At 39.3% G+C, this 27,606-nt stretch overlaps 1 protein-coding gene and 1 long non-coding RNA gene across 8 annotated transcripts; both read right to left on the minus strand.

Annotated features, from left to right (window-relative positions):
• Positions 1-897: 897 nt before the first annotated feature.
• Positions 898-27,606, minus strand: ap3b2 (adaptor related protein complex 3 subunit beta 2). Of its 7 annotated transcripts, none has more exons than XM_015038605.1 (27): positions 27,498-27,606; positions 25,730-25,804; positions 25,380-25,475; positions 24,297-24,457; positions 24,075-24,141; positions 23,660-23,842; positions 22,560-22,757; positions 20,977-21,074; positions 17,476-17,530; positions 17,306-17,377; positions 17,160-17,222; positions 16,922-17,054; positions 15,883-15,992; positions 15,613-15,789; positions 15,204-15,390; positions 14,352-14,470; positions 10,212-10,250; positions 8,963-9,077; positions 7,912-8,080; positions 7,586-7,751; positions 7,010-7,097; positions 6,723-6,832; positions 6,407-6,635; positions 6,234-6,318; positions 5,390-5,487; positions 3,447-3,585; positions 898-1,989 (listed from the first exon to the last, which is right to left on the minus strand). In XM_015038605.1, exons 1-27 carry the CDS (start codon positions 27,588-27,590, stop codon positions 1,803-1,805), a joined length of 3,312 nt encoding a protein of 1,103 aa, XP_014894091.1. In that variant the 5' UTR covers positions 27,591-27,606; the 3' UTR covers positions 898-1,802. The 7 variants fall into 7 exon arrangements, with proteins under 7 accessions (XP_014894091.1, XP_014894092.1, XP_014894090.1 ...); XM_015038606.1 differs by having other exon boundaries at positions 898-1,953; positions 14,340-14,470; XM_015038604.1 differs by having other exon boundaries at positions 14,340-14,470.
• On the minus strand, positions 12,624-14,333 carry LOC106951221 (uncharacterized). The gene is made up of 2 exons (XR_001425778.1): positions 13,048-14,333; positions 12,624-12,999 (listed from the first exon to the last, which is right to left on the minus strand). It is a non-coding gene; the product is annotated as an uncharacterized LOC106951221 (long non-coding RNA).

Genomic DNA, 27,606 nt, shown 5'->3' on the forward strand with positions numbered 1-27,606 from the left:
AGCTACTAATAAGACAGAAAAAAAGTGCTACCTTGAGTTTGTTTGGAGATAATTAAACTCTCATTATAATTAAAGCTCACCCAGTTTAATGAGTGTTTCTACTGTGCTAATTTTAGAAAATAACCTAGACTAAGCTAACTACTTGTTAGCTTTTGCTAAGTTTTTACTGTGAAAGAAATGAGCTGTGAAAGACACTGAAAGTACTTTTTTCTCTTTTGGAAAAACTTACATTGTTTCTGTTTTGTTTTCTAAAAGCAAGTGGCTTTTAAATATTGGAGGATATTCAAATTTTCAGAGAAAATAAAAAAAATTAAATGAAAGTGTTACTTTACTGGTAAATATCTTTTGGCTCTTTGGTCAGCCAAGCAGCTAAAAAAAATCAATCTGTTTGAAAAAAAAAACAAATTCTTTTTTTCAAACAGATTTGAAATCCAGTTGGTGAAATTTGATATTAAAGCGATCGCCTTCCAAAATGACAATATTAAACACAAAAGTACACCCTCAAAGCACACACACTCATAGCACTGCAGTAGTAATACAGCACTTTCAAATCAAATCACTTTCTTTTTAAAACTATGCCTGCTGATAAACTTCTCATCTGCTCAGCGCTCTAACTAGGTTAACTTGTTCAATTGATGTATTTAAAGAATCCTGTTTACACGCTTCGTTTTACTGATTACTGAAATGATTAATATTTCTTGAGACAAAACAGAATGATCCAGATTTGTGTTATTTTTTCAAGTTGAGCCCTCAATGCTCATAAAATATGTTGACATAGCTGATTTTTTTACTTTTCAAAAATTCAATTGAAATGGTTATACTTAATAAAAACTTACAGTTTCATAAGTATACAGTGTTCTGATTTTATACTAGTATGACATGTTTTTCTTTTTTTATCAAACAGATAAAAGTTATTTTGTTCTGGTGTATTTTTATTTGGATCTCCAATAGCCTAGCTATACCACTCCAGATAATTATTTATCTTTTGTTTTTCTAAACCTTTATGTCTCTCCACCATCACTTGGATTCCAATGCAAGCACCACTGTGACAGCTACGTAGCCACAGTAGATAATAATAATGTCAACATGAAAGAAATTAAAATGATAAAAAATGTCCTGAGCACCGCTAAAGCAGTCCCAGGTTAAAGATTGAACATTTTTAGCTTTTCCTCTCAGTCACTAACTTCGACAGCTTAAAACTGAGGCTTAATGGAAACACCGTCAGGACAAAAGACGGGGAAAAAAAGCAACATAAAAACTGCGTCACTGTTGTAATTTCCAGAACAGAAATCAGAACCAGACCTATGCGAGCTGGGCCTCTAAAATCATCGTTTCCACTTATTTCTGGATGTCCGGTTCACGTGGTTACACCACAAACAGAGTTTAAAATCTTCGGTTTTGGAAGCATTTTTTTTATTTTTATTTCACCTGAAACAAAATTTTTAATGTGGACAATGAGTACAAGCAAAGCAGAGAACCTCCAAACATTAACGTCCATTTTGCTTCAATACTCATCCTGGAAACCAGTAAGTGGTATTTAGGGTAACTGAGCAGCTAAAAGATGATTATGCTACAATTTGATTCCATTTTTCTGTAGATGTCTTCTCTATCACTCTTCAGATGCAGCGTACAGTGTTTGGAGGATTTATTTTTTAAAAAGAAGCTTTTCACACTCTGGAAGCTTTCTCTCCAACACGGCTTGGCTGGAGAACACAAGAGATGGAGCGGTGACCAGTCCTAAATGAAATTCACGAGGTGGCTGGAGTGAGGGGGCACAAGTCGAGCCGGGTGTCTGTTTATCGTCACTGCGTCAGGGCCAGGAGGATGTCCTTAACCAGCATGGTGCCGATCACCATCTTCTCACAGTTGATCGTCAGCTGGGCGGCACCCTCTTCTCTGGTTGCCACGGTGACTAGCACCAAGCTGCCGCTGGTCACCGTTCTGCCTGCAAACCTGTGGACAGGATGTTCAGGAGGAGGAACAGGAGGACTGAGGTCAAAGCAGCAAAACGAAAAAGAGCAGAAGTAAGGTTGAAAACACAGAATGAGAGTGAAATGGACGTCGGTTACCAGGATGTAGATTCAGATGAAAAAAATTAGATGAAGCTGGAGGCAAAAACCACACTGCTCTTCCTCAAATGTAAAAAGGAAAGAGAAGGACCCCAACTGGGAATACAACCCATAACCCTGTGTGAGGCTTCGAAACCCTTCAAATTGAGACAACACTGACATAAATAATTCACAATCAGGTCTTTTCACTTGTTTTCCAAACCAATTAGTATTTCCATTATCAACCGTATTGATTTTCTGAGTTCACACTGAGTTGTAGCAGTTAACATCTTACAGAGCGATTACATGTCTTTGGGGACAACCAGAGAGCAATTTCCACAGAAATCAGTTCATGACGGAAAAAATAAAAAGGAGTTATGATGGAAACATGGGAAAGGACGGAGTGAACAATATCCTTTCACGGAAGACAGTGTGCATTAAAGGCGAAGAAGTTTCTGAAAAGTGAAAAGGCTAGGTTTACCATCAGCTCAACAAAAACAGCTTAGCTAGCAAGCAGACAGCGTTGTAGCAACAGCTGTTAGCATAAAACGGAGTGTAAATGCACACCAGTTACCACTGCAGTAACAATTCCTATAATGTTCTGTCATTTTTTATTACAGCTGCTACTGTGGCTAATTGCAGATTAGCTGCCCACTGAGCTTTTTTAAACTGAGATAGAGTGCTGGTCTATTAGCTCTCTAAAACATACTTTACTTGAACTTTCTTGTCCTTTCTTGTCCTTATTGGTGTTACTAATGAACACATTAATATGTGTTCATTAGTAACACATATTAATGGTCAGAGTCTGTTTGTTTTGCTTTCTTTATAGATTTCAAGTATGAAAATAAGCAGTACTATAATGATATGGAACCTGTTTTTTTCTGAATCAAACTTTTCCAAAACAACTGCACAATTTTTTAGATTAAAATGGATACCTGTGCTTACTGAGCTGTAGAGGTAATAAACAGAGGGAGAATCATAAAGTGTATTCAAATCTGCTAGTATGGCTTGCTTGAAGACATTTTTTCCAGTTTTACTAGAGGATGTAAAATGAATTAAAGGATGTAGTGACATCTAATGGCAGAAGTGGAGAATGCAGTCAACTGAATATCATTTGCCACAGATTTCTTTTCAAAATATTTGGTCAGTGGAAATTCAACCCTCCTAATCTGAAGCCATGTCTGCTTTACAGTACTGAACACAACTATTAACTATTGAAGTTTGAAGCCTTATTAAAAGTTAAACTCAACACTCCAATTGTCATTACTGTTATTATATGCTGAATATTCTGCGGTCTGGATGAAGATGCTATCACTGTTTACTATATTCTGGGATTTGAAAGCTGGTTGTGCCTTTGATTTAAACAATTACTGCACAGCAAGGCGCTGATCCTCCTACCTGCACTCTTTGTCTGAGCCACAGGGGACGCGGCTGAGGTTGGCAGCAGTGGTCACTCTCTGGACGATGGCGTGCTCGTTCCGACACTTGGCATCTAGAGTTAGCTTCTCTGTGATCTCATTCATTCCCATCAGCTGACCTGGAAGAGCGTCAGCAGAGCAGAGGCGAAAAAAAGAAAAGCTGATGCTTTAGTCGTTTCTAGGCCTGTCACCATAAGAAATGATGCTGTACCATAAATTGGCCCAGAAATTGTGGTGATATAACACTGCCATCTTGAGACCATTTTTCACTAAAATAATACTGGCATAATAATGGGCGTGCACCGCCTCAAAGTAAAAAAAAAAAAACCACTGGAACCAAATAAACATCTGAAACAACAGCAACTAAAATGTTATAAACAAAACTGCATAAAAAAATCATTCGGCTTAGACAGGGGAAACAGGTAAAAGAGGCAGGTAGCGCAAGCTAACTGCTTTGTACAGGTATCAAATGTTTACAGCATTTCTTCAACAATATTAAAGGTGAGCTTGTCTTTAATGACTGTTGTCCAAATGGAAATGATCACAATCATTTATTATTTATCGATGTATTGCTTATTGTGACAGGCTTAGTCATTTCTAACATCTCACCATAGAAAAAGAAAGGCACTGAAATAATATACGACCAGAATATATATAAATATACATGTAAAAAGTTCTAGATGTCTGCCGTGTTTGGACATACAGTATTACATACAGCTCACATACTGTATTCACATCCCAGCAAGGTGGTTTCTGCATGACTACCTTTAAATCCCGCCGTATATTAGGATTTTAGTAGTATCCAGTAAACCAGGAATAACAAACATACTGTGCAAACTGGAATGCAGTGATGCTTCCGACTGAACACAGAAGGGGACTGATGGTAGGCCACTCAGCTCCCAATACATTCCCAAACTGCTTCCCAAATGTAAACTACAAACACGTAAGTAAAAAGCCATTACCGAGCAAAAACTAAATTGACACTCAAAAAAATTGTTTCTTTGCAAAGAAACAGTTCAGAAAAACAACAACAACAAGACAGCTTTGATCAGTGGTTACTCGTGGTTTCAAAGTAATTTTTGTCATTCGCTTTGTGCTCAAACAGAACTGAATCATGATCAGTGGATGAGCATTTCCAGTCATTCCTGTGATCAGCAGGTCAGCAGCTCCAGACCTGGAGATGCAGCTGCGGTGTGACTACCAAGGCAGGAAGGGGTCAGGGGCCGCGTCTCAGGGAAGAGGGGATGATGGTGGGAAAGTGGGGGTTCTGAGGTTTGCTATACAGCAGGCGGGCACACAGACGGCTGGGAACAACAGACCTATCAAAGCCAACTTACCCGCTGTCTGAAAAGGCTTCTCTATGAGGGGTCGTATGAAGAGGAGGACACGTTTACTACACGTTTACTACATGTTTACTACACGTTTACTACATGTTTACTACACGTTTATTACATGTTTACTGCAGTGGTTCAGGCTGCAGCCACACTTCAAGAGTCATTTCACCTTTAAAGCAGTTTCTGTTTCTAACTGGAACCATTTTAGATCATAACCTTTCTAAAATAACGGCCTAAGACGTTTTTCACCAAAGTAGGTTTTTTTTCCTTTGGTAATAAAAAGGAGGTGATTTTTATTTTATTTTTTTGCAAAAATCACTTTTGACAAAAAATGACTTAGGCCATTTTGTTAAGGAAGGTGACGTTATGCTTTGTGGGCTCAGCCAGGGGGCGTGGCCACAGGGGCGGGGTACCGCCCAATCTTGAAATGTGATTGGCCGCCCCCACCAGAGCCGCTAATCAGTTTCTTCATATCATCTGGTACAGGTTGATGTGCATGATGTTTAGTAGTAATAATAAGATAAAGAGCCTAGCTATACGCCTCGGCATCAATGGCAGAGTAACATATTGCTGCACTTTAAAGACTCACCTTGCTCCTTTTTGAACTCGTTCTCTGTGAGGAAGACCGGCCTCATCAGCTCTCCGACAGGCGGCTGGATGGACACGAAGAATTTCCTGGTGTGTGTGCTGCAAAATGACAGCAATACATTTATTGATCTTTGATCAGCATTGGTTTTATTTCACAAAGAAAATTGACTCAGGCACAGAAGTGGTGCTACATTTTTTTTTCTATCAATGGGACAACGGAGCTTCAGGTTGCGAAGAGACATGAATTTGCACACTAGGTAAAAAGCTCGTGGGGTCCAACTCTTGAGACAGCACAGAGTAAAGGAGATTGTCTTATGTTCCCAATTCTACTTTTGTTTTTGTGCTTTGTGCTCCGAAGGGCTGTCCTTTCCTTTCTGAATCACAGAAATGATTTGTCTACCAAATTACAGTAAAAGCATAAACGTTAATCTTGTCCTGTCTCTTGCCGTTGATCTCTTACAAAATCGTACAAAATGCTGATCATCAAAACTTCAGTCGTAGTTTACAACACGTACTCTGCTGTGTCCCAACAGAATACACTGTTATGATGACATGATAGTCAATTTTACTGTCTTGTCCATAAATAATGAAAAAATGTCACAGATGTGCTACTGACACTGATATTTAATTTAGAGAGATGAACTAAGGAATATGAGAAAGAAACTGGCTTTTGCAGCACGGTGTTTTGTAAGTATTGTTTTGAGAAATGCTCTTATTTTGCAAATGTCAAGAATAACTATTAGAAAACTCTTAGAAGAACTGACAGTTCTGCTGCAGACGCTGTAGTTGTGTTTTAAAGTCGAGTGTAAGGACGTAAAACTGAGCGAACAGAGACAACTGCTCACCACAGCTGGAAGTTTGCAGCTTGTGTCGAGTCACAGAAATCAATGCCCATAACCGCCGTGGCCGTCTCGCCGGCCGGAAGCAACTCTGTCGACACGCAAAAGCGTAAATGACATTAATTAAAAGTCAGGAAAACATCTAAACACACGAGCGACGTCTGCTGCTGTCGGGGTACCTATCTCTGGGAACTCCTTCACCCTCATTCCCGACTGGAGCTTCACGTCCTCCATGTGCAGGCTCTTGGTGTCGGACGCTGAGCTGTTGGTGAACTGCATCTGCACCGCCACCATGTTGGCGTCGGGGCTGAACGGCTGCCGGCTGAAGCAGTACTCCACCGACAGACCCTCGCCCGTGATGCGGTGCAGCAGCTCGTAGCTCTTCAGCGCGCTTGAGGGGGCGATGGTCTGCGGAAACATATGTTATGTCTCGCACGCCGTCTCTGTTCCACCCCGCAACTTTCAAGGCAGGAAGATGGAAGCGTTTCTGCTTACCGCTGGCAACAGGACGGCTTCAGACAGGGAAAGGCCCTCCAGGTCGGTCACCAGGCTGTTGGAGAACAAGTTGTTGACCGGTGTGACTTGAGGTGAGGGAGCTGGTTCAACTGGGAGAAAAAGATGGAAGTCAACATTCAGAGACGCTGAACTTTTATTTATTCAGTCCCTATGAGAAAGAAATCACATGATCTGGTCTATTGTTTGATAAGCAGAAGACCAGCCTGTGTTTATATAAAACATCTGCTTTCTCTGCAGAAACATGGGGAAAAAAAACAACAACTCACAATCATCGAGGTCCAAAAGAGACATTTCCTTCTTCTCTTTCGTGGTTTCTTTTTTGGCAGGTTTGGAAGGAGGTTTAGATTCAGCTGCCTGGAGGAAGATCAAGTACAAATGTCATGAGCATCTGACAATTTTTATGATACATGGAAGAGGATTAGGGTCACTGAAAATAATAAACATAAATAAAATTCACACTTAATTTTGAAAGAAGTTTTTCCTCTGAATTCTGAGAAACTCAGAGAGAAAAAAAATCTCTGAGTTTCAAATTCATTCAGTTGAATCTCCAAATTAATGTCCTAATTTGGAGATTCAATTCTTAATGCTGAGAATAAAATTCTGCTGAAAACGGAGAGAATTCTGATATTAAAATAAAAAAAAGCTGAATCATGATCATAAAAAGTAATGATTATGAGATTAAAATCCAAAACTACTTTATCTCTAACATGAAGGACAAAAAGCAGAGACAGTCATTTCTCTCTTCTTATATTTCTTTAAGAGGACAAAATGTGAAAAATCCCTGCAGGGTTATGAATATTTTTCTAAAACACGGTGTCTCCGGCTCAGTCTGCTCGGTGTACCTTCTTTTTCTTTCTGACTTCTGCCTCAGACTCGGAGTCGTCAGACTCTGACTGGCTGCTCTCAGACTCGCTCTCCTCTTCCTCGTCAGACTCCGACTCCGAGTCGCTCTTCTGCTGTTTCATCTTCCTCTCGTGTTTCCTGTCTTCCTCTTCGCTGCTCTGCTCACTGACAACAGAAAGGAGACGGTGATTAAATGAACAAGACAGACACTGATTCGGTTTTAGCTAAAGGGAAGCGACACCGGATGACCTGAGGCTTTAAAACCGATTACAAAAATCCTCTGGAAAACAATAAGATTATAAACCCTTCAAACTGTGTTGGTCACCTTTCACTTTCTTGCACCGCCTTCTTTAATTCCCTCTTCTTCGTTTTCTTTTCCTCTTCTTCCTCCTCTTCTTCCTCCTCGGACACGGAGACCCCGCCGCTCTCTTCGCTCTCTGAGGCCGAGCCGCTGCCCTCGCTGCCACTCTCCGAGCCGCTGGCAGAGTCCGACTCTGGAAAGGAAAATAAAGTTTAGTCGGAGGGGAAAGTGTTTCATCAAAACTGTTTTTCCAAGTGTGGAATACAATTTCTTTTTTGTTATTTTCATCAACTATAACTCATCAATTATGTCTCTAACATTTAGTCTAAGGCCCAGATGAAGAAAACACACAAACTTTAAGCCTGAATCGAACAAGTTGAAGTTGAGCTGCTAAAATATTTTTCAGTCCAAAAGAAAGCAGTGGTGGCAGCAGTATCATGGTGTCAACTGATTAGCTCAAACTAATCAGAGGTTTAATGTTGTTATCCATTTATATTCATAGCTTATGCAAAACTTTAATAATCAGTTTGTCTGTGTTTTCAGAGAAGCAAAATATTAGATTAAATCCATCATTTATTTAAAAAAGAGGCGTTAACTTCTCTAACATTAAGTTATGTAAAAATTCAATATTTCAATTACGATATCAAAAAGCCGCGCCTCAGTGGAGTGTTTATGTTTCCTGAACTTTATTGTGATTTTGAAGACATTAATAAATAAGTATTGATAAATCCTCTCGTTATTGTGGCATAACAATAATAGAAAAGTATTTCTGTTTAGCAAACAGACGTCATTTTGGTCAGTATAACCGACCTAAAACCAGAGAGGTTTGGTCTGATTTAACTTCAGACATGGAGGGAAAAAGGTGTATTTTTATTCTGTGTATGTAAACATCTGGTTTCATCTGTTTGTCTTGGACAGCGAAACGTTAACAGCTAGGGATATTGTTTTATAACCTTTGACCTGTCTGTGTTCAGTAATGTCCCTGAATCACAGCAGATCCACCATGACTCCATGGTGGCAGACATCTGTTTTTTGATAAAATGCGTCCTGTCGCCACGCCAAGGCTAAACGTTACCGCTGTCGGCAGACTCGGTCGGGCCAGACTCGCCCTCCGAGTCGGAGTAGAACGGCTTCTCGACTTTCTTCTCCTTCCTCTTCTCCCGGCTGCTGCATTTGGTCCATTCGGGCACCTGGTGGACAGAAACGGAGCCCGGTGAGTTTTTATTTCAGCCACAGTGGAGGGGAGCAAAAACAAAGAAAAAAGAAACAACCATCAGCAAAAAGCACAGATGTGGGCAGAGTAGCATGGCCATGAATGCCTCTGCCTGGGCGTGATGCAGCCAAATGAAGCCATCCATCGCTGCTGCTGATCTGCTTTTACACAGTGGGGCCTCCGAGGGAGGGGCTAGGGGGGCCATGGCCCTCTTTTGAGAAATGCTGGCCCCCTCCCTCTAGAGGATCATGTTCAGGTCATAGAAAGGCATATAAAGTCATCTTTTTTCAATACAACAACAGAAAGGTTTATCAAATTAAAAGTTTGGTTTGGCCGCCCCTGTAAAAATTTGTGAGGCCGCCACTGCTTTTACTACGACTGAGTATTATGGCCACAATAAAAAAAAAATTAAAAATACAATTATGAGAATTAAGTCATAATAAAATGACTATAAAATAGTACAAAAAATATTATGTGAATAAAGTCATAACAGATCTATTCTCGTGATACTATGACATTACTCTCGTAGTATTACGGCTTTATTCTCGTACTTTTATATTTTTCATTTTCCTAGCATGGCCTTAATACTCCGATGTATTTTACGAGAGAAGTAAAAGAAAGAAAGAAAAGAAAATGAATTCAATTCGGATGCTTCTTTACGCCGAATGAGACGAGCACCAGGTGTTGCCTTCATGACCAGTTGCATAAATGGTTTTCTTTTAATTCAGGGAGCATTTTCATTAACAGAAGTGATGCCTTTGAGGACTTATCCTCCTACGCTTTCTTTTTCTTCTTCTTTCCAAAGAAAGCAATCTGCTTTTCCCGCTCATTGACCGGTTCGGTAATGAGCGTGGACAAGTCCCGGTCCCACTTAAAAAAAATCACTCCGCTAACGCGTTTCGACATGCCTGACGAGAAAGAATCACTTCTGTAATGGTGAGGAGGAGGGAGAGACAGGAGCTGTGTTTCAGGTGGCTTCGGCTCAGCTAAGCACAGAACAGCAACTACATAATAAGGCAGGGTGTTTAAAAGCACTCGGGGTTTGTTTTTCGCGGCTACGTGGGTTTCGGGCTGAAGGAACTTGTGGCTCGTCGCCGCTAAACGGACTCACGCTCGTCAGTGTTGTGACTCTTTCGAGCAGCGCAAAAACCTGGCAGATGTAGAAAAGAACAAACAAACAAAAAAAAGAGTAGGGATGGAGATGAGGAAGAAGGAAGGAAATGTTTTGTTTGTTTTAAGCAAGAGAGAGAGGCAGGGGACAGATATATAAAAAAAAAGTGTAAACAAGTTGGAAACTCAGAGACAGGAAGTAAACCCCGAATTTCATCACTGCATGTGAAATTATTATCACAGTAACATGGAGCGACTAAATGGTGATTTTACACTCCAATATAACTTCATATTAATGCGCAGAGCCCTCCATACGTATTTTGACCCAGGCTGCTAAAATGTGCAATAGCCTTAAAATGAAATCACATTTGTTGGTGTTTCAGTTCATTTTCTACTTATATCAGTTTAACATCAATCGCAATAATCCACATAAAATCTAATTTTAGCTTTAATTTTGAAGTTGATCAGAGTGTCTAGGATGTGTTGAAATCAATTCCCGTTTTTCTGGGGTGTAAACATAAAACTGAACATAAAGGCCATTTTGTTTTCACGCATACACAAAATGGGAAAGATAAGAAAACATTGAAAGTATGTAACTCTTATTAAACAATATGTTTTATTTTTTACATATCTGCTAAAACTGTCATATGACAGCACAATATAAGAGATAAAATTAAAAGAAAAAGAAATGGAGCTTCCCTGGCTTCTGCAGAAATACACGGATTGGTCAAAAAGAACCAATCAGAGCCAAGAACAGGACCTTAGCTCTGTCAATCACTCCAACATATGCAATGCTTACAGTTTTCCCCTTACTCTCTGCTATGCTGCAGCTGGTTCACGGATGCTAAGGCTAGTTAGCGTAGCCACTGATGACAGCAGATTAACAATTTTCCTGAAACAATAAAAGGTGATCTAATTTCAAGGTTTTTTTTACACATCTTTACCAGGGTTTCCGATACGTGTGAAGGGTGCTGTGCTCATGCACAGACATACTTACGATCAAACCATCAACAACAAAACTAGACATGGGAGTGAACAATGAAATCACGGCCATGATGAGAGGCGCAGCGATGAGTGAGATCACATCAAGCAACGCCACACGTTAAAAAAAACATCACAACTTTGAAGGAGCAGTGAGGTGCAGCAGAGGAAACAGGAACAGAGTGGGTCTGCTGGGGAAACTATGCATGAAAAGCTAAATCCTGTGTTTTTAATGTTTTACTAACAGTGTGTCGTCTCCCTGACTTCATGTTTGATATGCAAGCTTCACACCAGAAGAGCAAATGTACAATAAATAATAATATCACACCATTATTTATGAACTTTAGCTATAACTCTGAACTTAATTCAAACTGTTCTCTATTGACTGCATTTTGGATGACAGGTGAGAGAATCCATTATAGAGTATAGAGGATTCAGTAAAATCAGGTCAGAATCAGTCCAAGAACACAAATCTTACCAAGTATTTTTTTGTCTAGTTAAAGTTCAAATATCTTAGTACATTTTATAAAAGAAAACTTTTCAGTAAGATATAGAAGCTTGTTTAATGTAAATAATTCATTGGTATTTATTTTAAAAAGTGCTAGCTCCACCAGCAGATTAAACTTTCCTCCCAATCTTATATCACGTGAAATAATCTGCTAACCAGAATGTTTTCATCAATATTAGTGATTTATTGACTTAAAAGAAGCTCCTATAAGTTCCTGAAAAATTATTTAAATTACCTTTGTCTTATATAAAATGTACTAAACATTTGCACCAGAAACTAGACAAAAAAACGGTAAGACATTGTGTTTTTGCAGTGCACAATAATGCCTTCAAATTAAGATTACTACTAATCTACAAATGCTAGAAAATTTTATGCTATTTCTATTTTCAGGGAAGCGTCTTTGACCAAATGTTGAGATCAGATTTTTTTTTTTAAATTATAATTTCAACGTTCACTTATAAAACAGACAAAAATTCTGTAAGATTCAGAAAATTTGAATCGTGGACAAACTTTTTGTTCACAATTCCAGCTTTGCCAACATTCGGTAGAGAAAAAGAGCAAGAGTGAAATCTGAAGGAAATGAGAGGGAGCAGCCATCAGAACCCAAACCACTGCACTCAGACCCTGCAGGCGGGGCACCTCTCGCCAGTCTCCCAGCAGGCCGATCCGCCCCTCTCCGGTGGTTATGACTTCCTCCGTCTGACGACGGGATGCGGAGTGCAGAGAGAGACAGAGCCGGTCAAAACTGAGCCTTCAGGGGGCCAGGGACCCCCCGTGCCCAACCGGGTTTTAAAAAGGCCAAATCTTAAAGCATCTGAGATGGTAATTCAAAAATCCTACTGATGTTTTAATTTGTTTTAGCCCTTTAGCTAAAATGTGAGGATACCACACACACATTTTAGATAATTTTTTTGTTTCTGTTTGTTATACACTATAAATTCAGCTGAGACAGAGTAGATCAAAATTAGAACATCAACATTATCTTAATGATTTCCACGAGTTTTTGGCAGAGGAGAAAGAAAATCTGCATATTGACAATAGCAGTTGTAGAGCCGCACAATATGTCGCATCACTTCTGTCTTCGCAGTATTAACGTCACAATCGAAAAGGAATGCTTGGATTTCTTAAGTCACTGTATTTCCATCTGAATCTGACCAGAGGGATTTGTTTGTTATGGATAGATGCTTTGATTTTTTTTTTTATTTGATAATTTTAGATTGTTCATACAAGACGTTAAAAATATATGGCTGTCTCCGACCTTTGGCTGAGGTTCACACAAACTTCAACACTAACAGACTAGCTCAGAAGCAGAGCTAGCTCAGCCTTTGAGCTAGCTCAGGTAGGCTACCTCAGAAGCAGAGCTAGCCTACTTCTGCAGTAGATTGTGGAGTCTTTTGAGCTAGCTGAGCTGTATGATCTATGTGAAGAGAAGCAGAAACATGGAGTCAGGGTTTCTGCTTACACATGTTGTTTCCTTCAATGAGAATATCTATGGAAAAAAGCAACAAACCCATTCTAAATCCAAATAACCAACATTTACGAGAATCTTGTACTAATTCAACAAACTGGAATATGAAAAAAAACATCTTCTCTTTCCTGTTGCAAAAAATCAAATGTAAATTATTTGCACTCATGACCTCATCAATGGTAGGTTCCTGGTTTCACTATTAAACAAAAACACAATATGTGACGGTAGAATCAAGTCTTAGCATCACTTGATTCTACGTCCATTTAAAACACACTGTGCTGCCAACGGCACATGGAGAGGATGGGATGGAGGAGAAGAGGAGAGACTTTGGTCAGAACTGGTAAGACTTTCTCTTAAACAGATTAAATCATTATTTTTGTGAAAATGTTGATGATTAATTTAGGAAACAGCTTAATCTAATTTCAAATTAAATGCAATGTTCCCAAGTGGTTTGTAACTAGGCGTGGGCTGGCTGCCTGTGCTGCGGTAATTCAATGTTTTGAGTCGTTTCAAAACGGATAAAATTTTCCATCATGCTGTTCTTGCAGTTTGCATGAGAGGCGAGAGAAAGCACCAGAGAAACTGGTAATATGGAGAGCATAGGTGCAAAAAAGCCTGCACCATTAAAAAAAAAATGAACATGTGAATCAGAACAACGCCATTGGTCTCAGTTCAGAACCAAAGCCTGCTCCCCCTCCGTGTCACAATGTGGTTCAAACAGCTGTGAGAAACGATGTGTGGACGGGCCGAGGAGCTGCTGCCCAGCAGAAGCGAGTGCAGCAGAGAGGATGAGAGGAGCTTGCTACCACGGACTGTTTCCCAGATGCGTCTGAATATTAAATTTCATTGCAACAACTTTCTCTCATCAACAAGAAAAGAATCCCCTTTTCTTTGTGACTCGTTCTCCTCAATGGAGGGAAAGCCTTTAAGCAACATCCATCAGGGTAGTCGACGGCGACCAGAAGGATGTGTGTTAATGGCAACGGGCTGTAAATGGATGGATGAAGAATCCATGATATATTGGAGGTGAGATTATTTTGGATGGGAAGCTCTGGAGTCCAGCCCCTCTGAGGCACTGCTCTGGCGAAGGAGCAGCCCTCGCTCCCCTCCGTCTGCCGGGGCCCCCATGGGGCCCCGGTGTCTCTGTATGTTACTGTTCCCACTGCACGCACAGACTCCTTCACCTCCACGTTGCGCACGGAGGGGTCGGGGGCGCTTTCGGGCCAGTCGGGCAGCTCCTGGTAGCCCCCAGCCTTGGCATTCAGCAGGTGGGAAAGCGAACCCAGCTGGAAGTGGTCTCTGTCTGCACAAACACAAAGCAGCAAGTACAGGGGAAAGAAATCTGCAATCTGAGAAATCTGACATGATCGAGCTTAAAATCTTGTTTCGGTGTTTCAGGTTTACAACGTGGAGTCAGTAGTTTAAAAACTAGTTCAACGCAGCGGTTTGGACATTATGCTAGTCAAGTCCTGAGTCAAAAGAAACTTTAAAAGAGATTTATGGATTTTATCTTGTAGTAAAATTACAGCTGCAACTAAAGAGTATATTGGTAATAAATTATTCAAATTCAAATAAATTATTATTGATTATTCTGATGATTAATCAAATAAAAATGTTCATTTAACTGTTTAAGCCTTTCTAACAATCTTAGAAATATATTAAAAGATGCAAACAAACAAATAATTAAACTCCTTGAATGAGATCACCATTAATCGAGTTAATCCAACCAACCGTCTCTAAATGAAACCCTAATTGTGCATAGATCTAACTGCGATGCTAATGAGTTGTCTGCTGCAATTAAGACCTGATTATGTTCGCATATCAACTAAATCTGTTTTTGACTGTCTGAATTGTTCAGTTTTATTTTTTCCATTTGTGGAATCAGTGGGTTTTGTTAAGATTAAAGCCATTCAACATTCTTAAAGAGCTTTAGATGTAACAAACACAAAATAAATACTGCATTTGGAAAAATAATTCAGCTCAGAGAAACATCAAAGTGACAACTGTCTGAATGCAGGTCGTTCTTCCTGCCGTACCTTTAAACGGAGACTCCAGGACGGGTGCAGGTTTCAGAGCCAGGAAGAGCTTCTTGGCGTACTTACTGAGGGCTCCGCTCTTCTCCGTGGGAACAATGAGCTGCCGAATAAAGCGGGCCCGATCGCGGATGTCGTAGTTCTGGTCGTACTTGGCCAAGTTGAGAACATACTGCGTCAGCAATTTAGTCTGTAGGAAAGAGGACACAGAGGATGAGGACAGCTGACCCTGGAATCCCCTGACACGGAAAGGCCAACATTTTTCCACATTCTGTTTTCTCTTTGCATATCAGAACTTTTCTGTAGCTTTCCATACTATTAATGAAACCTGGATAAATTCGGAGTAATTCTAGCCTCACATATGTAGAGGACTTAGTCCGTATGTTGTTAGAGAAAACCTTCAGCTGGGTACCTGCTTAGAATTGGTGAGGTAAAGCTTCGCGGCCAGATTTAGGATCTGCAGCTTGACGATGTCTTCCTCATTGGTGAACGACTTGGCCATCTTCCTCAAGACGTCAGGAGCGATCTTTGGCACGTGCTCGCAGTATTCTCCAATCAGCCACAGGATACTGGCTCGCGCCATCGGGACCTATGGGAGCACGCCAAACTGTGAGACCTACCTTTATTTGTGTTGTCTGCAGAATCTGTGGCCATGCTAACGGAGAGGAGGCGAAATCGTAACCTGGATGTTGTCTGTTAGTTTCGCCATGTGCTTGATGATGTCACTGTGCTTCTCCGGCTGCATTTGGAGCAGCTTCTTGATGACAACCACCGACTCGGCCACCACCAGCTCTGTAGACGAGTCAAACGTTTGCATCAGTCAGTGAAAGTACAGAGTGTTACAGTTCAGACCCACATCTGTAGAAACTTGGTATTCATGTCAGGGATGCGCAAAATGAGGGGGGGGAAAAAACATGGCGCAATAACTCGCTATAAACTCGCTATAAATGTGACTATTCAATTCTGAGTTGAAAAAAATCAAATCAATAACAAAAGCAACAACTGACTTGACCACCTTACTGTCTTTACCTGTGAATTTTTTAGGTTGCTTCAAGCAACCACTGTCAGCAGATTAGGGCAGCAAACAAGGATTATTTAATTAAAAATGTAATAATCTGATCAAAAAAAAATGGGTATGTTCTTCATGTTTTTCATTTTACCATGTTAGCCTTTTTATTCAATATTTTAAATACATTAAAAGATTAAAATAAGCAAAACCCTTTAATTACTTTTTTAATTCAGAAAATATTTTTTTAAATTAAAATGCGATAACATATAGCATTACTTTAGTAAATCTGAGCCAGATGAAGCTAAAGCTATGCCAAAAATATTTACAGACAGATGTTTTTATTTTGAATTCAAAATGTAAATATATATTGTACAGTTTTAGATTAATTAAAGCTCTGAATATGTTGTTTCTTCAGCAAATCGTCTGTTCTTTAAGTCCAGTTAGTGACTAATCGATCACAAAATTGAATAATCAATTAATCGTTTCAACCCTACACCAGATACACTTTGTTGCAGGCATGCAAAGCCTGATGCATGTTACTTAAATAATTAACTAACATTCATTGCAATTTGAGCACCATTTTGAAATATACATATTTCATAGTAATACATTTACAAATAAATAGAGCTGATTAAAATAAAATATTATTTCATGCAACTATCTCGTTTACTACAGAATATTTACCAATTTTTATGGCTCTCTCTACTCTTACCATCTCGGTTGGACAGCAGCTGCACCAGGCCATTCAAACACGTGTCTCTCACTTCACCGATGTTCGTAGCACAGCGGCCGATAGCCTGAATTGTTGCAGCCACGAAATCTTTATCCATGCTTTTAATGTATGTCTGTCGGAAACACACCAACACGTTCATTATTGTTGTATCTCAGCATCACAGTGTAGGTCGACAAAACCGAGGAATTATTATAAAGTACATTTAATTTGACGTTACCTGAAACTCCCTGAGAATAGTGGAAATGTTTGTCTCATTGGCCAGATTGGTGAGAACCTCCAGCTGTGAAAAACAACAACATGTCGGCAAATTTCTAACAAGCCTTCTGGGTTTAGCGGGTTAGACAGAACAGAACAGAGAGAAACCTTAAGGATTTTAATCTGGGTTGGGTCCGTGGAGCGGATGTAGAAACTCTTCAGGTACGGTTCGAACATGCCCTGCAATACACACACACACCAAAAAGTACCCCACATAAATCTTTGAATTTAAAATGCAAAACAAACAGGCTAAGTGTAGTCCAACAAGTGTAACTTACCCGCCTCTTAATGGTCATGGTGGCCACATTCTGAAGAACGACGTACTGGACCTCACTGATGGAACAGAAGAGAGAGGGAAGGAACTGGTGGAGGTCTTTCAAATGACAAAGTTGAATTACTTTAAAGTGTCTTTTTGGACTAAAACACTGAAGTTACCACACTGGACATCCACAGCTAATAAACATTAGCAATGCTACTTAGCCTATTAGCATTGCTAATGTTTGGATTAGCTATGGATTACTTAGCCAATCAGTTAGAGAGAAACCTAACTTAGCACTTAGCAGTTATTAGCTAACTGCTATTAGTTAGCATTGCTAGCAAATTAGAAATCAACATAAAATCATAAAATGTCAATATCTGAACATTTTTTTGTGAAGTGTGTATGTAGGAAATGCAACACAGTTCAGAATATAGAAAAACTTTGATCAAATTAGGATTAAACATTTCTGTGTTAGTCTATAGCTCTTTAGCAATTGTTTGGTCTCTGATGTTGCACGGGGCACCAACTACTGGAGAGGCAAGAAACACATTTAATATACATTTAAAAAATCAAAGAACCCCGTATATTTAGCCTCTTCTTATTTTAACCGTTAATTCATGTTGACTTGATAAGTGTGAACAGAATGAGAGACTCTGTTCAGTTCATCTTGTCAGTTCATTTACATCATTCAATCCTTTTACATAAAAAAAAAAAATCTGCCACTGTAAAAAATGCTGGGGAACTTTCTATTTAAATGATTAAACGCTCAAGCTTTTATTGTTTCTCTTTTATGTTTTCAATATATTTCACAAACTAATCTGCCTTATTATTTCACAGTCTTAGTGAAAATAGGATGGGATGACAACACTTTTAATAAAAACAATAAAGTGCATAGTTTTCTTCTCCCATGTCTATATTAACTAGAAAGTAGTTCGCAGATCAGAATATCGGAGTGTATCAAAGCTGCTTTGTTTCTCACCAAGGTTATTTGATTAACCTAACACTATTGATAGGTTAATCAAATAATGCTACTGTAAACACTGTAGGTGCTGTGTAACCATATAACCTGTTTGGTTATATGATTACATCATGTGTCATGCTGAACCCATGAGGTAGTCCTGCTTGAAGCAGCATGTGCTGCCTGTCGTCAGGTAAATCAAACATCTCTCCTAAACACACGCACAGAGGAAATGTTAAATACATTATTCTGCGTATAGAGGCTCTGAAAGTCAATTTTTATTGCACCAGTAAAATCGCATTTAACCTTTACTGGATACAGCTGGTGTAACCCCACGCCCCGCCCACACACACTTAGTTCATTGGGTTTCATATTTTTCGCCTTTTACAACGAGTCTCACTTTCTGTTTGCCTGATTTCCCCGGACAGAACTGTGAAACACTCGCCGTTAAATTTTATTACTTTCAGCACAAGTCTGTCTGAGATTTGTGCGTTCACACCGACCCAAACAAACCGGACTTTCTAGGAAAGTCTGTCAAGCACGATACAAACCTTTTTTTCTTGCAAATTTAGTCCACATGCACTTCACTGGAAATGCACTTAAAATATGTTTCTACTCTGAATATCAATAAGTCTTATCAAAACAAAGAGAAAACAAGCTAATGTTAGCATACCATTATAGCAAAAAGCTCACAATTGTCAAGATTTGAGCTTTTTGTGAAGACTGTAGCTGTAAGCGTCGTGTCAGATATATCTATAGCAACAAGGCTGCACCAGTAGGAACTCCAGATATCAGATGTACTTTAAAATCTCAGAGTTTTTAAGCATCTGCATTTGCTGAAATATTGGACTGGGACTCTGTATTGTACGTGTGTCAAACTCAAGGCCTGGGGGCCAAATCTGGCCTGCAGAAGCTGTTTATGTGGCCCTCTGGATCTAAACTGCATCAATAAGTCCTTCCAATTTTTCACAAATCTGCAAAATTCACACAAAAACAATAAATCCCCACATTTTTTTTTCAGATTTTACTGAAATTTGTTTCTCAAAATTGGCCATAAATAAGTGACTGCTGCCTCAGCCTGACTTAATGTCAAGCTGTAGTCCGTGATCGATGCAAAGATTAATAAAAAGTCACATTTAACTTCATACATTAGCGGAAGAATTGTAAAAAAAAAAAATCCTTACAAATATTTCTAAATTAGCACCACAAAATCTGTGATACAAAATCCTGGACACAGAATCGGTGTGAAAAGATGTTCAATATTATTTAATTTTAAGAAACGCTTACTGAATGCTGAAACAAACAGATGTAGTAATGTTTAAACAATTTAAAGGGTTTCATGAATACATTCTGGAACAACCGGCCCTTTAAGAACATTCAGATTTTTTATTTGGCCCAAAATGAAAATGAGTTTGACGTTGTATAAAATCTGTCTTTATCAAGGGCAAAAAGAAAAAAAGACCATAGCACCATAAAGAAAAATGAAACATTTACAATATCCAGTCCATCATTGAACTTTAAATATGAACTTTTGCAGCTTTTCTGTTAGGGCCCTTTATTTAATCCCTTAAGGGAGATATACAAGTTGCAATGAAACCTGAGGCACACCACGCTCCTCCAGATGGAGCTTAATAAAACACATTGCCCAGTTCAGTGATTTTCTGACACACGGAGAGATGCTGCAGTTTGAATCCTGCTGAATGATGATTCCATTAAACCCAGAGCAGAGCCACTTGTTTAATAAGAGGCTCGACAGGCTGCAGGACGTGCAGCCCAGAGGTGCTGCGCTGTCATCTCTCTGTATGGTTTATGCTGTCGTGTTTACTTCAGCTTCACCGAGCCCCCTTGTTTAATATCCGCTTTCTGCTTCAGGGCCTAACAGATTTATTCTTCCTCCCTCGCTTTGTCCTTTTGCTGTTGTTTACAGCGTCACAGGGTTTTGGGGCGTTATTAAAGCTTTACTTTCCCTCATTGAGACTTTCATTGTGTTCTCCACGAGTCGTTTTGTTTTTATATATATACAGTGACTTGCAAAAGCATTCGTACACCTTAAATCTTTTTAAATTTGGCGAAATAAAATAAACGGTATACAATACTCTCCATCAGCATTTTGAAAAAGAACAAGGGACCTGTTGCATTCAGCCCCTTTTACTCAGATATACCTAAATAAAGTCCAGCTCACCATTAAACACAATGGTAAAACGGCCCATTCAAAGTTCGCCGACGCTCTTCATCGAATACGACTTTACAACAAAAGGGCAAAACTTTGAATCTTTATCTGGTGGAGACACACCCCAGAAATGTTGCAGCTGCAATTTGCAAACAATGTGGTTTTATGAAACAAACTTGCTGAACATTTACTTTATTTCCTTTCACTTAACAATTAGGACTACTTTGCATTGTTTCCAATAAGATACATAACAACTCTTGGTTTCAACGTGAAAAAATTGGAGAGTGGGAATAGTTTTGAACGATGATGTTTATTTTGTTAAAGAAGCGATATTAATCGACCAGCTTGATTACTTCTAGAACATTTTGAAAGGAGAAACGCAGGAAGCTCACCTGTGGCTCCTCAGCAGGCGGACCAACGCTTTGGCAATCACGCCAACTTCTGCTTTGGGGGCCAGGTGGAAATACAACTGGGCCACAGCCATCACCACCTGGAATTTGCACATTTGTCTTAGTAAAAAAAAAAAATAAATAAAAATTTAAAGCTTCAGTGGACTATAACAACCCTTTTACAATAATTTGCCTCTGCCAATTGTCAGCCGGTTAATTTCCTTCTGTGCATTACAATTACAATCCATCACAGTTATTTTTTTATTTATTTACAGCTTTGTGCTGCAGCACAGATATGGAATGTGTTTGTGTTCACAAAGCCGATGTGTTAAACAAGCATAAAAGAGACAAATACTGTTCTGTTCTCCGTTTACTGCGCTCAGGCTAAAGAGGGGAACAAATAATCTGACAGTGCATTTATTAAAAAAGCCGCCGTTTGTTTTCATGTGGTGCTTCAACACAATACAGTCAACAAATGAGTTGGAAACAATTTAAAGCTCCATTACTGCGGTGGTAAGCTGCATATGCAACAACAGTGTGTGTCAAGACTTTGCAAAGTGTGTAATTCTGGAAGTTAAATCTCTGCGAGTTGGATGTCAATGAGCTAATCCCTGACATCATTAGCCATTAGCAGCTGGGAGGCACTTACAATACATTGTGCCTCCTGTAGCTGGAAGCAGTGCAGTACAGCAAAGATGTGAGAACTGAAGGAATAACAATTACAAAGAGCTGGAGAAAAAAAAAAGATTAAAACATGTTCATCATGGTCCATCCATCTTCGAGTAAAAATCATCTCAGATTGAGTGACCTCCTCAAAGACCTTAAAAATGCTTTTGTGGTGAATTATTGACAACATGACTTTAAATCTGCAGTATGTAACTTTTATAAAAAATATGTTTTCCACATATTTGTAAAAATTGTCACCATGTCGTAACGGTAAAACACGAGACAGCTTATCTGTGAATAAAATCGAGCTCCTACCGTCATTTGAAGAAACGCAGCGTTACTAGACAGAAACAACCAATCAGAGCACAGAGGAAGGCTTTAGCGATGTCAATCATCCCCGTGTATACGCTGCTCAATGTGATAACGGGAAAGAAACAGCTCACCATTACTGGAAATCTGAACAACTGCCTTCATCAGTGGCCATGCTAACCAGTCTTATCATTCACCGCAGGCTCTGCTGAACTAGCTGTAGCCTAGCATAGGAGTGAGCAGCATATACCCAAGGTTAATTGACAAAGAGGAGGCAAAGAAGCTACTTTTTTTTTCACAGATTATCTCATATTATACTGCAACGACAAAAGACAGTTTTAACAAATATGTAAAAACTGTACTGTTCATAAAAGCTACACACTGCAACTAGCGGACCTTTGTGGTTTGTACCGTAACTCCAGAGCGATGCTGAAGGCCTGGCCTGCTTTATGCTAACGTGTAGCGTGTTCACAGTGTGTGAAGCTTGTGTAGCGTGTTCGCAGTGTGTTCACAGTGTGTGTGTAGCGTGTTTGCAGTGTGTTCGCAGAGTGTGTGTAGCGTGTTCGCAGTGTGTGTGTGCAGTGTGTGTGCAGTGTATGTGGCGCTCTCACGGCTGCGTTTCGGCTCTGCAGCAGTGGCTTGGTGTTCCTCAGCAGCAGCCGGTGGTCGGGGTCCATCACGTAGGGCTTCCTCTTGGCCATGGCGGCTGCCTCTGCTTTCTTCTCCTTCTCCTCCTCGTCCTCATCCTCGTCTTCATCCGAGCCGTAGAAGGTTTTATCTGCTCCTCCTCCCTCCTCCAGCAGAGACTCCTGCAGTCAGTGAGGAGTGCGCTTGTGGTCAACCGTCAAAAATTATGAACTAAGTTTTGTAAGATAACAGGAAACAACTAATTTCCTGACTGATTTCTTTAGATTTTTTTTTTTGTTTTTTTGTTACACACACACACACACACACACACACACACACACACACACACACACACACACACACACACACACACACACAAACACAAAATGACATTTTCAAAATTATTTATTAAGGGGAAAAAAAAAAGATCCAAAACCTATTAAATAGTTGTTGCACTGCTTTGGTGCCAACAATCAAGCATTTCAATGTCAGGTAATTAATTTTTTTAGTCTGAGATATGACTTTGTAACTTCATAGTTACATAGTGAAGTTATATAGTTTAGCATTATCTCATTATTATTAATGAGATAATGCTAATGATTATCTCATTAATGCTAATGAGATAGCATTATGTAACAAAGGGGCAATTATTATTATTTTATTTAGAGCCAGGTTTGTTTGGACAACATTTTTATCTTATTTTATCTTTTAAAACTATGTTGTATTTTCTTTTATCTTTAATATTTTTTATGATACTAAAGCAGACTGCAAAGGAAAGGAAGAAAAAGTTTATCAAGGGATTGTAGATGCAAAAAGTGCCAATTTGTAATAATGCGATTAATCGTCAGAATAACCAATAGAACATTTCTCTTAGTCCAGTAAACTAAAATAAAAACATCTTAGTAATTTTTCAGCTTTAAATTGATCGTATTAGGACCAAATAACATAAGCTTAGGGAACTGATTAATAGAAGTAACTAAAAATTGGTAAAATGTGGATTTTCTTTAAGTCACAAACTAAAAAAGAATCAACAAGAAGTGAAAATGTTGTTAAAAACTCCTTACAGGTGTGTTTTATTACTCACGTTGATGTTTGGGTTGAGAAACTGGGTCCTGGCGTAGCGGGTCAACATGTTGATGATGACCACCTGGCCCCATTCCTCCACGTCGATAAGCAGGTTGCACAGCTTCCTGTAGTTCTTGTGGATCAGGTCGATGCGCTCCGGACACACCTCTTCGAACGCCATGACGACGCTTCCTGCCACCAGCTGCAGCACATTTCAAGTCAGGCACCAGCTGGCTGCGTTACGATTACATTCCTAAACACTGACTGACTAGAAAGTTGTACAGCTAGAATCTATGATCAAATGTTTTGCTTGAATTTGCTAAAACGGGAAGCGCAGGTGGGTTTTTTTCTTCTTCTTCTTTATTTCCATCTATTGGTAGGAGCTGAGCAAAAATGTAAAACTAAATAAGCAAGGTAAAAAACAAAAAACTTACCGTGGTTTTGTCTGCAAGGAGTTTCTCTATGACTTCTATCAGCTGGTCTTTTTGTTCAGGATCCAAACTAAAACAAGAGAAAAAAAAAAAAATGGTTAGTGAGAAGCTTCCCCTATCGACCGAATCTGGCTGAAGTGTAAAAACCACAAATGGATTTCTGTGTTTTCACGCTGACGGGGTTTGATTGATGATTATTTCTCCGGGCTGCAGCTGCAGACGTACCTGTAGAGTTTGGGGATGGCGTGGGCAGCGGTCTTCCTGACGTATGGAGACATGTCTGAAGCAGCTTCTTTGATGGCCAGCATCATGATGGGGACGATGATTGTAACTCGTATGCTGGACAGGACTCGCAGGGCGCTGGCTCTGATGAGCTGATTGGGATCCTGTCATTTAAAAACAGCAACATCAATTCAATTAAAATAGTAATATTCATGAGCTCAGGACTTTATTGAAGATCACTCAAGTGTTAAAGGTGCTAACCACCCTTCAATGTTAATTGAAGGGTTGCTAGGTAACGGCGCAGTCAACACTCAGCAAGTTTTGCAAGTGGCTCGTTTTCTAGACACCAAAAATAATAAACTTATTGCCATAAATTGGCTCGGTGTCTTTTTTTTTTGGCTCTTTTTAAGCACTTGGACTTCGACTGTTTTTAGAAGCAGTTGAGACGTAAATTGGCACAAAAAAGATGAAAAAATTGAATTCTGCATTATAGGTGGCCTTTAAAAACGATGAGTATTGTTCAATTTGGATCCAGAACAAGGACAGGATCAGGGAAAAATCATGACAAAGGAACTACTTCTCAACTGTTTCCCCACTTGGTCAGGGGGAACATCAAGGCTCCACATTAACACCCACACCGTTCTCGCTGTGCTAAATTAGGTTTTAAAAAGCATTACATTGGCTCAACCTTTCATTGCTCTCATATACTCTCAAGTACTTATCCCACTTTTAATGCTTTTGTTTACACATTTCAGCTACAAAAAATGTTGTGGATGGGAAAACACCACAAACAACAAAAAAACTAATTTGGTTGATCCAATTACTCAAAGGCTACAAACTGGAAACACGTAGGGAAGAAAGGACAATGCATTTGAGGCAATCTGTGTGGAATCTCTTGAAGGTTTATTATGGGATTGTTGGTCCGGTTGGTGTTTTTACACAATAAACTTTGAAGGGATCTTTGATAACGCATGTAAATTTGACTAAAGTTTTTTACTACCTTTAAAGCAAAACATTGCTAAATGATGTATGTGGCTAGTTCACACTCACAGCATCCTGTCAACATGACAGAAAGGTCAAATGTACCTTTAAGCCGCGCTGGAATGTAGAAATTGAGAGCAGGGCGAGGTCTTGCTGCTCCTCGGCGTAACGCACCAAGTAAACATAAACCAGCTTCTTCACCTAGAATCAGCAGGAAGGAAGATGGAGGCAAACCGTTCAGGCAAACTTGGAAAGGAAAGACGCAAACTGATTCCACTGAGATAAAATCAAAGCACCAGGAGACTTTCTAAAACATGATGACTGGAGAAGCAGAAACTCGCAAGCCTGGAAAATTAAAGATGAAAAAACGAGATACAAGAAGCCTCTTTTTCCATGTGCAGCAACAACACAAACTAAAGGAAACAGAGGCCAAACAACTCAAAAGCACAACCTACCTCAATGTTTTTACACGCCACGTTTTTCACCACAGCTGGGAAGAGGTCTGATGCATTTTTACCGCGGGCGATCATCTGGAGAGAAAACAAGAATTTGAAAGGATTAAACCCCTTTTAAGAAACAGGACAAAGTGCAGCGCACACAAAAACTGTTGGCTTTAAACACAAGCACTAGATTTATGCCATTGGGAGCTCTTCAAATCACATTCAACGTTCTGGATCTGCATTCATGTGACTGACAGCAGTAGGGCTACCTTCTGATTGCAGAAAAAACTCAGCTAGTGGAAAACTAGTTATAGTTTTTTTTAGGTAACTATGGCTGTGCCCAGCTTTCATAGCCCCAGAAACAAATACTGCTCTTGAAAAACACTCCTATTTAAAGTATGTCTTCAGGATGCTGCTTGCTTACTTCATTTAATTGTATTTTTGAATTTATTGACACTCTTATAGAAAAAACAGTGGGAGACTGATGATTTTAGTCTTTTTTTTTTTTACATCTATTGACATAACAATAAATGTAAATTCTAGTAATGACAAAACATTTTTCACGATGAATGATAAGCGATACGATAAATAACCCAGCCTTAACAGTCAATATTAATTTTGAAGATATAGTCAATATTTACAGATGTTTTACATGTTACATAAATTTCGAAATCATAAAAAAGTTAATACACCTCTGACGTCGCTTCTCTGCTACTCTCACTATTAATGCCACATGATCAGACCAATATTTCATGGCCGAAACCTCCCCATCCTGAAATACATCCAGAAACACTAACAAGATGAAAGTATAAATTATTGGCCCACATTTACTTGAGGGACCCATACCAGTATGTTAAAAAAAATGGCAAAAATAGAATCCATCTCTTTTCTTTGAAATCAATCCAGCAATTTCTGTCACATTTGACACAGAAATGAGTTTTGAAAAAAAGAAAAAAAAAGAAAAAAAGAAAGGTTTGTTTTTAACCCAGCAGTTTCCATGATGTCTCTGTTGATGCTTGCTGACGTACTTTCATCTTCCTGCAGTGGTGATGAGTGAACAGATGGGTGTGGCGTTTCAGATTGAGGAAACTGACACAGATCATGAATAATAAACAGCTGACAGCACAGTTTGGATCTGTGAACATCGTAGTTACATCACGACGCACTACCGCTGTCTTACTGCTCCAACAGACTGAGAATATTGCCAGTCAAAGCAATGGAAAGGGTTAGTGGTGAGTGATTCAGCATATTTTGATATCAATACAACATCAAGTAAATACAGGAACCACCAGTACCGACACTGACATGACACTTTTTTCTTTTTAAGTTTGATTTATTATCAATCTTCTGACCGTAAAGTATTTTTCTGGTTTTTCCTTTGAATTATTTCATTCAAACCTAGAGCACTATTTGGATAACATTTATAGGTATCCACAAAATACGTTGAGAACATATTGGCATGATTTGCGTGCATTTTTAAAAATAAATAAATACATAAATAAATAACGTGCAAAACAATAAGAATTTGAGAGCAGACCAAAACAAAATCCTTTTTAAAGTAGAACTGAGAAACTGCAATACGAAAATAAATAAAAAATTTCAAGAGGGAATCTGAAGCTAAAGTATCGAGTATTGATCCGATACCGACGTGGTATTGATACATTAGTGATATTTTGGATCGTTGCGTCCACCTCTAGTAATGATAGTGCACTTTTTTCTTTTCCATCATACACCCAAAATTGCTGATCAGCAAAATCCCAAAGTAAACATTAATCCCACTCACAGCCACAATCCGCTTCATTGCCTCCAGCTTCAGGGAGTCTTTGTTGCTGTCCAGCATCTCCTTCAAGTCGTCATGCCTGAAAGGAGAAAACATACAGGATTAGCTCACA

This window comes from Poecilia latipinna, unplaced genomic scaffold (assembly GCF_001443285.1).
Source record: "Poecilia latipinna isolate Pla-1442-1.1 unplaced genomic scaffold, P_latipinna-1.0 Scaffold447, whole genome shotgun sequence".
Classification (NCBI taxonomy): Eukaryota; Metazoa; Chordata; class Actinopteri; order Cyprinodontiformes; family Poeciliidae; genus Poecilia; species Poecilia latipinna.

What these genes read in the sequence shown, in the direction of transcription:
- ap3b2 (XM_015038604.1), bottom strand. Translation starts at nt 27,590, where the DNA reads ATGTTTTCTCCTTTCAGGCATGACGACTTGAAGGAGATGCTGGACAGC. An exon ending in CATTCCAGCGCGGCTTAAAG is followed by an intron (nt 24,458 to 25,379) that starts GTACATTTGACC and finishes TTTAAATGACAG; the next exon opens with GATCCCAATCAGCTCATCAG. An exon ending in GAGTCACAACACTGACGAGC is followed by an intron (nt 9,078 to 10,211) that starts GTGAGTCCGTTT and finishes TCTGTCCACCAG; the next exon opens with GTGCCCGAATGGACCAAATG.